General features: G+C 38.6%; 1 protein-coding gene across 1 annotated transcript in view; it reads left to right on the top strand.

Annotated features, from left to right (window-relative positions):
• Window positions 1-5892: 5892 nt before the first annotated feature.
• ARHGAP10 (Rho GTPase activating protein 10) overlaps window positions 5893-12365 on the top strand; it is a gene marked incomplete at its 5' end in the record, with an annotated part of 58543 nt that continues 52070 nt past the window's right edge. Inside the window, 3 exons of the mRNA XM_009871785.1 lie at window positions 5893-5929; window positions 8323-8418; window positions 8505-8566. Of these exons, the coding sequence (XP_009870087.1) occupies window positions 5893-5929; window positions 8323-8418; window positions 8505-8566 (195 nt within the window). The remainder of the gene's footprint in view (window positions 5930-8322; window positions 8419-8504; window positions 8567-12365) is intronic.

Raw genomic sequence — 12365 nt, 5'->3', positions numbered from 1 at the left:
TGCAATCAAAATAATATTTAAACACAATATATTCTGTTTCATGTAAGCAGTATAGTATTTGTCTGAGAAGTGTGGGAAAGAAAGCAGTACTCCAGAATTGAAGCATTCAGAATGCTGCTGTTGGATAAGTATCTGTGCAAGCAACACATTAACTACTAAAGTAACTGCTTTATTTTTTTTACAGTTTCCCAGCTGAAGATAATGTTTGTTTTATGTAGCACACTCTCATCCTTAAGCAGTATGGTCTTCTGTTTTAGTTGCTACTGAATGCTCTTCCTTGTTTGCAAATTGTGCCTGAGTCCTCAATAGCTTCATGTGGGATATAAATGGCTTGTGAAACAGGAATGTAATCATCCTACAGAATAAATATAAGTAAAGAAACCAGGAATAAATGCAGGAGGGCCTTCAAATCTATGGTATTTGACAAAAATTTGAATTGAAGAGTACAGCATCTGGAAAACTTTGTTCCCTTTGATTAGGGTTGTGTTATAGAAGACTTAAGTCATTTTTAAATTTCAGCTAGAAAATTTGCTACTGGAAGTGTAGTATCACATTCTGAGTTCATACACTTTATATTAATAATAGTAAAAATCTGATCTCTGAAAAGGAGTGTTTTAATCTTGCAGTTGCCAATTCAGTCCCCAGGTTTGTGCTACCTACAGAGCTGAGAGTACTGTAAAAAGTTTTACCAGTGAGAGCTTTGATGGTACAACTGTCTTGGTATTGTATATTTGAACTGTCGCTTGATTGTATATTTGAACTGTTGAATTGATGCAGAGTATTTTTTTCTTTTGGGAACAGACTATATCCATAACATCAGTGTCCATCTTGCTGCCATTTGATGCAGTGTGATGATACAGGGAAACCTTCCCAGAAAATCCCAAACTTCTAGTTCTTTTTTCTTTAGGAACTGTGTGAATTTGGTGGAATGCCCTCATAGTTTTCTGCAGTTTAGATTTGGTTTTCTTAGTCCTTGCTTCCTAATTTACTACTGGTTTTGGTCTGTTTAGTTGTCAGAAACAGATTATAAGGATTGGGAAGATGGTTATGATTTCTTTGAAGATGAATTATGTTTGTAATACTCCAGTAACTTCCATCACAGTTGCCTGACCCTTCAATCAAGTCTTTAGGCAATAGGTTTTACATCAGGGTGGTTGCGTGGGGTTTCTGCACCTCTCAAGCAATGAATTTACTGGCAGGGTTGTGGGACCGGGGATACAGCTTGGTTTTTTTTCTGTTGTGAATTTTAACTTATGCTGTGTTCCTAAAGAGCAGAATAGAAAGCTTTAGTCACCATCTGAGCTGGCAGAGGTGTGCTATTTTTGTAAGAGCTGTCAGAGATGCTCTAGGAGACTCTCCACTGAGATACGAAATGTGCTGTTTTGCCTAATAACTGTGATGCAAAGAGGAAAATGCCTTTGGCAGGGCAGAGTAGGGCTGGCTTGTTGATTGCAAAGATCCAGCGAAGAAGGCAAATAACTAGAGCCCAAGAAGGTGTGGTACAGCTGAGGGACAATATCAACATGATTTGGCAGTTTGCCTATGCTTATGTAAGATGCTGCTTTGTGATATGTCATGTAGGGTAATTGCCATGTTAATTAGTTGCTTCTTGATGTGGGGTAACGTGAAGTTTGTACCCTTGTACTTGGAAGGGTAGAACAAGAAGTCTGCTTTTTCTGGTAAGAGTTGGAGAACTAGAGAAGGTAGATAAGATGATATGTGCTTTATTGTTATCTGAAAGCTTTCTGAACTTGCTTTTTTTGATTGATGTGGAAAATAATGGCATTTAGACTATGGAATTATGTGTTTGAAAGAAGGCAAGTCAAAATATGGCAGAAGTAACCTATGAAAGAAAAATCTTGCAAAAATTGGATGGTTCTCTTAAGAAGTGGGGAGAAGGTTACAGTATCTCTGTCATGTGCTTTACATATGACTTGTTCAGACTAAATAGCCTGGGTTTTGTCACATCAGTATGCCTCAGCTAATGATCCCAGCATGCACTTAAGCTGATAACAGGCAATGTCAAACACTGTTGAAGAAATATCTCATCTGGTCGAGAGGTGGTGTCCCTGGCAACAGGGAGACTGGATTAAAATGATCTCTAAGGTGCCTTCCAGCCTAGGCTGTTCTATGATTCTATGAAATACTTAAGACCAGCTAAATCCTAACAAAGGCACTGTTCTGAAGAACTATATTCATTGCCCCATTATTTTCTCTCTTTTTTGTAGACCGAACAATAAAAATATGCTTTTCTTTTGATTCCTAGGGGTTTGCTTCCTGTTGTCATTAGTTGGGAGAGTCATGAAAAAATTTGGACTTTTGGTGTAACATAAGAATGACATCAAATCCTGTCTGTGATGAGTTAAAAAGAAAAAATCCAGTAGTGATCAAGGTTTCTAAAATGGTTATTAATTTCTTGTATTTACATATAAATTACCTTAGGGTTGTTTAATTTTACCCTTGCAATTTCTTTTTTTGTCTGATGAAATGCAAAGCTCTTTCTCTTTCTAATTTGTTAGCTAACCCCTTACATGTTAAAATTGGAAAGACTTTCTAAATATTGCAGTTGCTGGTTGCTAGCTCTTCTCTCTCATTGTATTTTGAAAATTTAAACACTCATTTATGTGTGTTTGCATGTGAACATCTACAGTAACTTTGTTCTGATACTTTATTTCTGTGAGTTTCTATTAGAAAGTAAAACATGCTGTGACTTTGGTACAGTCGGTGGAGGTTTGTCTCGGACCTGAGCACATGAGCATGGGAGAGTGTGAAGCTGTCAACTACTTGGATGCTCATGAGTTGTGGCTGGAAAAAAGTGCCTTTGGGCCAGCAGCAGCAGAACGCTGAGTTAAACTGAAATGGCAAGATGGTGCGGTTTTCTTATTTGTTTTAAAGGTGTGGGATAGTACAAATAAGCTTACACTGTATTTTGCTGAGGGGGGAAGTCTAGTTACTTGATAAGTCAGTAATGAGTTCATTTTTAATCCTTATACATGAATTTGCTAAGCTTTCAGAAACTCTTTGAGTTGCCTTGGGTAATGTGACACTGTCAAAATGGGTCTCCAGGAGCCTTTTAGTCTTTTAACTTAATTTCCATTATAATTTTGGAGGGGAATGAAGAATTTAGTATTTTTTTTGGTGTAATTTTCTTCTGGTTTGATTCTTTCAATATACTTGTTGATTTAAAAAAGTCATAAGATTATTTAGTTTTTAGGGGAGTTGGAACGTGTTACTACTCTTAAGAATCTGCCACATAGCTTGCATCTGCTAAGTTGATAAGTAAATATAGTTTATCCACCTTGCCAAGGTAATAACTAAATCCGGTTCATGTTTCAGTGTTGTGGGTTCTATTAGTTTCATTGTTCACCTTGCTAAAGGGGACACAGAAGACTAACATGGAGTTGCTTCTCCAAATGTTAGTGCATGTTTTGTACAAAATTGTCATACAAGTTCCCATTGCAGCTTTAGGACAAATTATTTTAAATACTCTCTTCCTCTGAAGCTGCTTCATTGGCTCTTGTGAGTGAGATTGATGCCTGGGAAGAAGAGGGGAGAGGCCTACTCTTGCTCAGCTTGTCCTTGCCTGTTTCACGATGGTGTGGAGCTTGCCTCATCTTGGCCTGCTGTGAGGAAAAGAGATCAACAAGTCTAATGTTACTCCTTAATGTAGTAACGTGACTTGAAGATGAGCTTGGGAGTTAAATCTAAGTATTTGTTAACCTTTTAGCTTGTGGAGGAGAATGTTGAATGAAACAAGAGCAATTCTTTTGTGCTGTGAGAGTAGTGAGACTCTCTCACAGGTTGCCCAGAGACACTGTGGGTGCTCCATACCTGAACGTGTCCAAGGCCAGGCTGGATGGGGCTTTGAGCAACCTGCTTTAGTGGGAGATGTCCCCCCTCATGGCAGAGGGGCTTGGAACTAGATGATCTTTAAGGTCCCTTTCAACCAAAGCCATTCCATGAATTTTAAATAAAGGCACTAGAAATCTGTTCTTCCTGGAGCATATCTATCGGTGTCAATGAAATTTGTAGTTAGGTATAAGGAACGGTGATGTAATTCCAGCCCTTCTTTTACTTTATCATGTTGATTCTTGTAGTGAAGCTTGATATATAAATCTGTATTTTGCTGTAGAAAAATATTAACACTAATACAAAAGGCTGTTACAAGCAGTTAATTCTTTTGCTATGTAAAAGATTCAGGATAGACTTTGGAAGCAATGTTGTTGCTTCACGTGAGTTTTAGGTGGCTAACACTAAATGAAGTCAGTGCTGATCTTAAAGGGAATAATTGGAGTCTGGTGCTGTGAGGGCTGGCCACTGCCTAGCAACTAATGGTGTCATGTTGGCTCAGCTCAACTCAGATAAGGACCAAAAATATTTTCCTCCAAATCCAAATGGAAAAACATAGAAGTATTTGTGTCAGGCACCAGCAGTGCATCTGAGGTAAGGTGAGCTGACAGGAGCACCTGGTACTGAAGTGTTTCAGAGCTAAGTGGGGGACCTGTTTCTTCTGCTGTGTTTTTAAGTAGTTTCTTTCAAACACGAGAAAAATACCATGTACTGATATGAACATTAACAAAGAGAAAATTAAAAGCCCTAGTGTCCTTATGTGTCCCCCCTTTCTCTCCCTGGAAATGTGTCTTTCTCCTCAGTCTGTTGGTCAAAACATTTAGCAGATGCTTGATTTCTTTTATTGTTTTAAGAAAGTGAAGCTTTGAAATTACTATACAGGTTTGCCAGGATTACATTCTATTCAGTAAAGAGGGTTAGTGTTTGGTTGATATTTAAATGCTCTTTGATCTCAAAGCCCTTTTCCTTTAAATGGTAGCAGTGGCTTTCAACAAGAAACAATCCCATTAATGCTTCCTGTATCTTTCTATTTGGTGTTACTGTGTACAATGTGGAAGTTAAAAGGAATAAAATAATTACTTTCTGGCCTCCTAAATTCTCACAGTTTTTACAGGAGGCTATGGCATTATTTGCATAATCAGTGTAACTGGTTGTGCTCTTTAATACTTACTGTATGCTGACTTATTTTTACAGACTTATTCTAATGTAGGTAGCTGTAATACATATATGTTTACAGTCTGTTATATAGCATGTCCTGGTCTTGCTAGCTCTAATGCTGATGTGGAACAATACTGGGATGTATCTGTCAGTGCCTGCTGAATAATTTTGCTGTAGTAAAGGTTTTCTAACACAGGATGGAAAAAAGCCAAGTTATATTTATGAAATCTCTAACTTAACAATGCTTAGCCTTTAAATCATAAGGTAATAATAGAAGGGTACAGTTCTTATGATGTCAGCATTTACTTTGTTTTTCTAGAGTTTTATAAATGCTTATAATTATATGAAGGTCTGTATATGTACTGTAGGATATGTGGAATTTATTTTGGTAAAGGCTGGAGCAGTTCTGTGCTGTTTGTCCCACAGAGGAGAATTTGACTGTGTATGGTCTTGAGTGTCGCACTCTGACTGTGGCTTGTCAGGTGGCAAGAAAAATCTAGCACAGGGTTATGTTATCTTTCTGAACAAAATATTTTTTTTCTAGGCACTGTCCATGTAATTTTTCCTGTGCTGTAGTAGAGTTCAATATTTTTGCTCTGACTTTTTGAGAAAGCTTTCCTCTATCTCTACTTGATAGTCAATTTTGTTTATTTTAGTCCAGTGAGAGACAGACCATAGACTCTTTCATTCCTATAAACAACTGGACTCCAATGGTTCTACCCAGTAAGTTGCTAGTTTTAGGTTAGACCAGTGGTATTTTAGCATAGGGAATGCAAACAGAGCGTGACCTTAAATATAAATTTAGCTAAAATAAAACAAGACTGATGGATGATGTATAAACATTGGAGGATGAATCTTTTAGCTAACATCTGCTGACTAAGCAAGATTAAAAAAAAAAAATCTATTTTGGCAACAGTTAGGAGTGATAGTTGCAGCAGTCTTTTGAACCAAGTAACTAGTGTTCTTCCCCAAGTCTGGAGGTTTGTTTCCTTCCCAGCTATATTGTGCAATATGTGATTGGTTTTTATTTTGCTTCAGTGACTTCTCAGCTTTGAAAGTGCCAAATTCTTAATCTGTCAGAACCTCCCCTCACCACCTGATTTCCAAAATTTTCTGGAACGTTTCAAAGATGATTCGTGGAAAGTTGCAAAAATTGATTGTGTCTTCATGGCTTTAATACAGGAACTCTTCAAATCTAGCTTTGGAAAGTTAAAAGCTTACAGCTTCCAACCATCTATTCGGCCCTTTTGGTCAGTAATTTCCACTCCCTTGGCCAATTCAGTAAAGAGAAATGTGTGCGTGCAGCTTTCTGATCATTTGAGAAGCTCTGTTTTGATTCATCTCCTTCTCAACTTGACCAAAGATGTTGGATTTTGCACCAAAAGAGTTGGGGCGTGGGGACCACTCTAGGGAATCAAAGCCCATAGGCTACCTCGGTGTTTTAGTACCCTTTCTGTCTGGGAAGGAGAGGGACAGTGTATGATCATGCAGTGCTGCATGCCTTCTCTCAACATTTACCTTGCTCAGCATTGTCGAAGTACTTCACCTCTAAGTGAGTAAAAACATAACAAACAATTCCTTTCTCTAGCATGGGGCTAGCTCTCATATGACAGGGCTTTGGTCAGGGATTATTGGATTCAAGAAAATTAAGTATGTTTGGGAGAATGTGTGTTGCTGGACCCATTCTCCCATAAATAAACTCTTTTCAGCTTTGTATTGTGATCTGACTCATGAGTAAGAATAATATTAGATAGTTAAGAAACTTGTTCTTTTCCATATTTATGCCTTTCCCAGCCAGCAGAACTAGTTTCTTTTGCTGTACACTCGAGAACCACCTCTTGGTTCATGAGACATTAGAGTTAAAATAGTCATGTTTCCTTTTGTGTGGGAATTATGTTACTTTTTCCTGAAGCCTGCTTACCTTTCTTCCCTCCATCTTATGAGCACCCTCCTGCTTCATGTGGTCAAGGGGACATGTACAGACTTTAGAAGCAGTTGCAACAAGGAGGCAGGTACCTGGCAGCGTGGGGAAAGGTGCTTTTACATAATAGGTGAGGAAAGGGCTGATGAAAAATAGGTGAAAAAGAAAGGAATATGGAATGGTAAGGAACAGAAAGCAGTTTTGTCATTTTAAGTTGTTGTTCGTAGAGTATTTGTGACTTATCCTTTTAAGTGATTGAAATGACATACAATACTTGACTGAAAGTTCAAAGTTGTACTTGACTGTGAGACATGATAAAAGTATGCAACCTGTTGGATGTGTGAAGATTTTTAGAAACAGCAAAACAAGAATAGGAAAAAGAGCCCAAGTTTTTCATGTTTTAGCTCCAGTTAATATTAAAGAAAAAATTACTTAGCTAGTTGGTTAAAAGAGTTGTTCTTGGCCCTTCAGAACTGCATGTGATAAGAGGAAGATTATAGATTAACTAAATATTTCAAATTGTCTTTAACCTTGGCTCACAACAAAAATGTAAGACCTTTACCACTGGGTTAAGAGTGTACTAGAAAATGCATCCTTTTTTTTCCTTTGAGCAGTTCTGCCCTTCCAGAACTCCTGACATTCCCAACCTGTACATTAATATGACAGAAAAGCACATGTGTCCTGCTTATTTACACCTTTATAAATCTTGATAAGGGTTTATACTGATGATGTTGTGGCTGAATACAGGCTCTGATTACTTCCTGAGGAATGTAAGAATTAAGGTCTCTGACCTCGAATTGGTGAACACTAGTAGGTAAAAATTGGGTTGAAGAAAACGTTTCAGAAATATTATGAAACAGTTGCTATACATACATTTAATGCTGTGCATTTAACTTTTGACATGTCTAACTCTGGAATTTCTAGTTCCGGAACAACTATTCTTTAAATTTTAAATTTAAATTTTGTGTATAAACATTTCACTAGCAAAGCTATCTATGTAAAGTCTGTAGAAAATCCAAGATGTACATTTGTGCTGACAAGTGTACTAATGAATTTAAGTTAGCAGAGTAGAACTGGCTCAACTTACTCTGAGTGTTCCGCCTTTAAACTTCTGTAATTACAGATCACTTGTGTACTCTTTACTGTAAATTGTGGTCTAACAGTGTACACACGATCGATCACACTTTCTTTATACAAGGCTATATAGTAGAAAGCATTCTGTTCAACAAATTCCCAGATGAGATCAGAAGAGGATTAGATGACATTGAATGTCTTGTAATGCCCTTAGGCAGACCTATGTTAAGAGTTTAAGTTGATGATTCTAGGGGTAGGGGGATCTTCCAGACTTCTTAAAAATGATTCCTTAACCTTAAATCTATTTTTTTTCCTTGCAGACCTTTCAGCTGCCCAGAGAAAGTTTGCTCATTCTCTGAGAGACTTTAAATTTGAATTCATTGGTGACGCAGAGACAGATGATGAAAGATATATAGGTAGGTTAGAAGTGACTATAAGTGGCTATTTTTTACTGTGCAGTCCTTGCGACATGGTTAAACTTTTTTCCAATTTTGTATTACAGATGCATCACTTCATGAGTTTTCAAACTTTCTAAAAAATCTGGAAGAACAAAGAGAAATTTTGGTGAGTTGCAATAAAGAAATTTTTTAAAGCTGTACATGTCGTGGAGTAAGGTGAAAGCCAGTCCAAGTTGCTTACTGCTTTGTTAACCACCAAGGTGTTGATATCAATAACTTTCACTTGTAGTGAAAGATGTCATTGTGCAGCCTCTGATTCTGTAGTCTCAAGGAAGACAGCAGCTATTTCTCATTAAAGAAAACTGTTATGGTAAGGACAGATAACTGTTGGTTTAAAATAGTAGTGTCATGATGGGTGAATGGGAAGATCGTTTACCATTTACAGTAAAAAGCAAGATGAAAGGCTTAATACTGTAGCAGAACACTCGAGGTTGGGAAGCTGACCAAATTTGGATCCAGGATCTCTGTGGCTCCAGCTTTAACACTTATGTGGATTTGGAATGCAATCTGTTGGCTGGGTGCGGTAGCAGGCTTACAGACTTTTTGTTTGTAGATGAGCTTTCTGGTGGAGGGTTGTGTCTGCAAACATTTAGTTGCTCTCTTGTGTAGAAGAGAACTCTGCAGTACACCTTGCTAGCTTGATTATTTCAAGTTGTCCAGAAAATGGAGTGCTACTCTGCAGTTGCATGCCCAGCTTTTGTTTCAGAGCAGGTATTCATAGGATAGATGATGTGTACCCAAATTTTTCTAAGTGTGGAAGTGCTTTTAGGTCTGCCCAGGTGGCAATTATGGTCCTTTCTAATTTTGAGGAGTTCCATGTGATTACATCTTTCTCTACCTGGAAGTCAGTGAACACTTGGCATCGCTGAGACTAATCTGTGTTCTGTGCTCCTCTGCAAGAAGCTGTGCCTGCAGTGTAGGAGTATATAGATAAGTCAGAAAAGAAAATTGTGAACTTTTTTTTTTAACATTTCTCTCTGGCAGTGCTGAGCCAATAGGAGTCATGATTCCTTGAGCGTGCTGTGTTATGTCCTGATATGTTGTTCTCATCTGGAACCACATTTGGGTCAGAATTAGGGTATATGTAGTTCGTTGCACAATCCTGAAGAATATTGTCTTTACATAGTAGAGAGGGTTTTTCAGTGTCTTGAATTGTTTTGTCCAGTTGTAGACATTTGCTCAAGTATGTTTGAAATGCTTCTTTTGTTTTTTGTACTTCTGAAATATGGTCCCTGCTTCTTCTTGCCCTTCATAGCTGTGTTTTCTTTTAGTGAAGTTGCATACATCTGATTAGCGAAAGTCTTTGGGAAGTTTTACGGTGTAAATTAATGTATAGCCTGACACATTGTTTTCCACACTTTTGATATCAGATTTTTGAGACATGTCAGCTTCAGGAGTTCAGACTTATATAGTGTGTTTCAGTGACTGTATCAATAGATCCTCAGCAGTGATAGATTCCCAGCCCAGTAGACTGTGCATATTCCAGTGCTGGCTTCCTGTATAGGGAAACACTTTGGGTTTTCAAACTGAATGCAATAAAACTATTACTTTTTTTTTTTTGTTATGATGCCCATTCTTACCCAGAAGGAATTAACACACAGAAAGCTAATGTTGGTTTCTTGATAAGAAAAGGATGAAACGTAGTATTTGTTAGAACAGTGACAGTTTCATGAAAAACTGAGAAGGTTAAAATATTGTAGGGCAAATATTTAATTCCAAGTAGGAACCGAGTATACCCTTTTTTCATTGCACAGCTAATGACATACATGTATTATTTATAGACAGTTAATATAATGGCAGTAAGTCTGAGAAAATGATTGTGTGGTGACCAGTAGAGATAAAAGTCTGAACAGCAGCTCTGAAAGTATTTTTTTTTTTTTTAATCTTTTGATGGATGTTTTAACAGTGGCATGAACTCCTGAGATATTCCCATGGAGAATGTTAGAGCATGTTGCACTTGCAGATGTTTGGGATTGGGTCGGGAATCCAAAGACTTTCCATTAAATGCCAAGTATATAGCAGGTTTTTGTTTTTCTTCAAAAGCGCTCAGTTGTCTTTAAGAATGCTCTTTATTGAGTCTTTTCCTGCTTGCCATTTTGAAGATGACCAGAGATTTCTGAGTGCTCACTTAAGTTTTAGCACAGAATTACGAATAAATTTCCCTTCCCAGTCCTAGTTCTTCTGACAGCAAGAAGCAGGGTTGGTTCTTGATGGGCCTGGAACAGACTTCGCTGGCTGCTTTTATTTAAGCCATAGTGATGAGCAGTGTGGGGCTGCCTGGTAGGTACTGATTGCCTGTGGCTGTTGTGCTTTTCCTCCTCCTTCACCTTCCTTTTTACCACATTCATGTGTTCCTTCCTCCATCCCAGTCTTTTCCCAAACGACCAGCTTGCCCCAATCAGCTTTTCCTGTTGATTCTACTCTTACTCAATCATGGCCAAATTTGATAGTGCTTGTGCAATAATCTCAACTGCACTGGGCACTACTGGTATGGTCACCCCAGTGTGCCAGCTGTGTGTGTTTCGCCTCCATGGACTTCCTTTGTCCTGCCCTCTAGCTGCTTCTAGAGTTCACCTGTTTCTCGCATAACTGTCCTTTAACCATGCTGAGGACAAGTCACCCCTTGCAGCACTGACTGTGACTTTTGTCAGTGTCTCACAATTAGGAGCTGTGTCCAGCAATCTTTTGAGTCCCATCTGGCAATGTCGTGTGTCCTGCTTGGTCAGTTTACTCCTGTGCCAGGACTGAGTGTCTTGGCTCCATTTGCCTCCAGCCGTGCCAGAGGTGTAGCTTACAGCAGGGTCATGTATTCCTAGATGATTACTTTTCCTTCATGATAGTATTTTCACTGTTACCCTCTCAAAGGGGTGTTTTATTTTTACATCTGTATTTTTTCTTACGTGATTTAATTACACTGAGTTTAGACCATCTCTCTTTTAGGTCAAAATTATTTTTAATCCTTCTTTCTGAAACTGTTGATGTTTCCTTATGGATTCCTGTCACTCCACATGTATATTAGGGTGGTGGAGCTATTGCTAAGTCACTCTATAAATTTCTACTGAAAATTGGATCATGCAGGAAACTTGGCTGTATTTCTCCTGTATGGTGCTTAAAATGTCTTCTTAGCTGAACAGGTAATTTTCAGCACAGTTTTACAACCAGGATGCTGTTTTGTCATTCTTCTGTGGTTTATCTGTGAAGTCCAGGTGGTCAGCTTTGCTTTTGAGAATGTTGTGTGGGTCAGCATTGAAAACTTCATTGAGAAGATCAGCTACTGTGCTGATGGAAGCCTAGTCTCCTTTTTTTGTTCTTAAATTCAAGTTGCTATTAAACCTTGTATAGTGTGTTCTAGGACTTTTTGAGTATCAGAGTTGCTGTATCTGGTCTGTAACTTTCTCAGTTCCTGCTTCCTCCTGCTCTTCTTGCTTTTAAGTTCACACAGAACATTAGGGGTTGGAAGGGACCTCCTAGAGATCTAGTCCAACTCCCCTGCCAAAGAAGGATCATCTAGAGTAGGTCACACAGGAGCGTGTGCAGGCAGATTTTGAGTGCCTTCAGAGAAGGAGACCCTACAACCTCTCTGGGCAGCCTGTGACAGTGCTCTGTCACCCTCACAGTGAAAAAGCTTTTCCTCGTGTGTTTGTGGAGCCTCCTGTGCTCCAGCTTGCATCCATTGCCCATTGTTCTGTTGCTAGACATCACTGAGAAGACCCTGGCTCCATCCTCCTGACACTCACCCTTTACATATTTATAAACATTAATGGGGTCACCCTGCAGCCTCTTCTTGTCCAAGCTAAAGAGACCCAGCTCCTTCAGCCTTTCCTCATAAGGGAGATGTTCCACTCCCTTCATCCTCTTTGTGGCTCTGCGCTGGACTCTCTCAAGCAGTTCCCTGTCTCTCTTGA

The sequence above is a fragment of the Apaloderma vittatum genome, unplaced genomic scaffold, assembly GCF_000703405.1.
Source record: "Apaloderma vittatum isolate BGI_N311 unplaced genomic scaffold, ASM70340v1 scaffold15066, whole genome shotgun sequence".
Lineage (NCBI taxonomy): Eukaryota > Metazoa > Chordata > Aves > Trogoniformes > Trogonidae > Apaloderma > Apaloderma vittatum.
The sequence above is the reverse complement of the archived record's forward strand: the minus strand, read 5'-3'. Positions and strand labels throughout refer to the sequence as shown.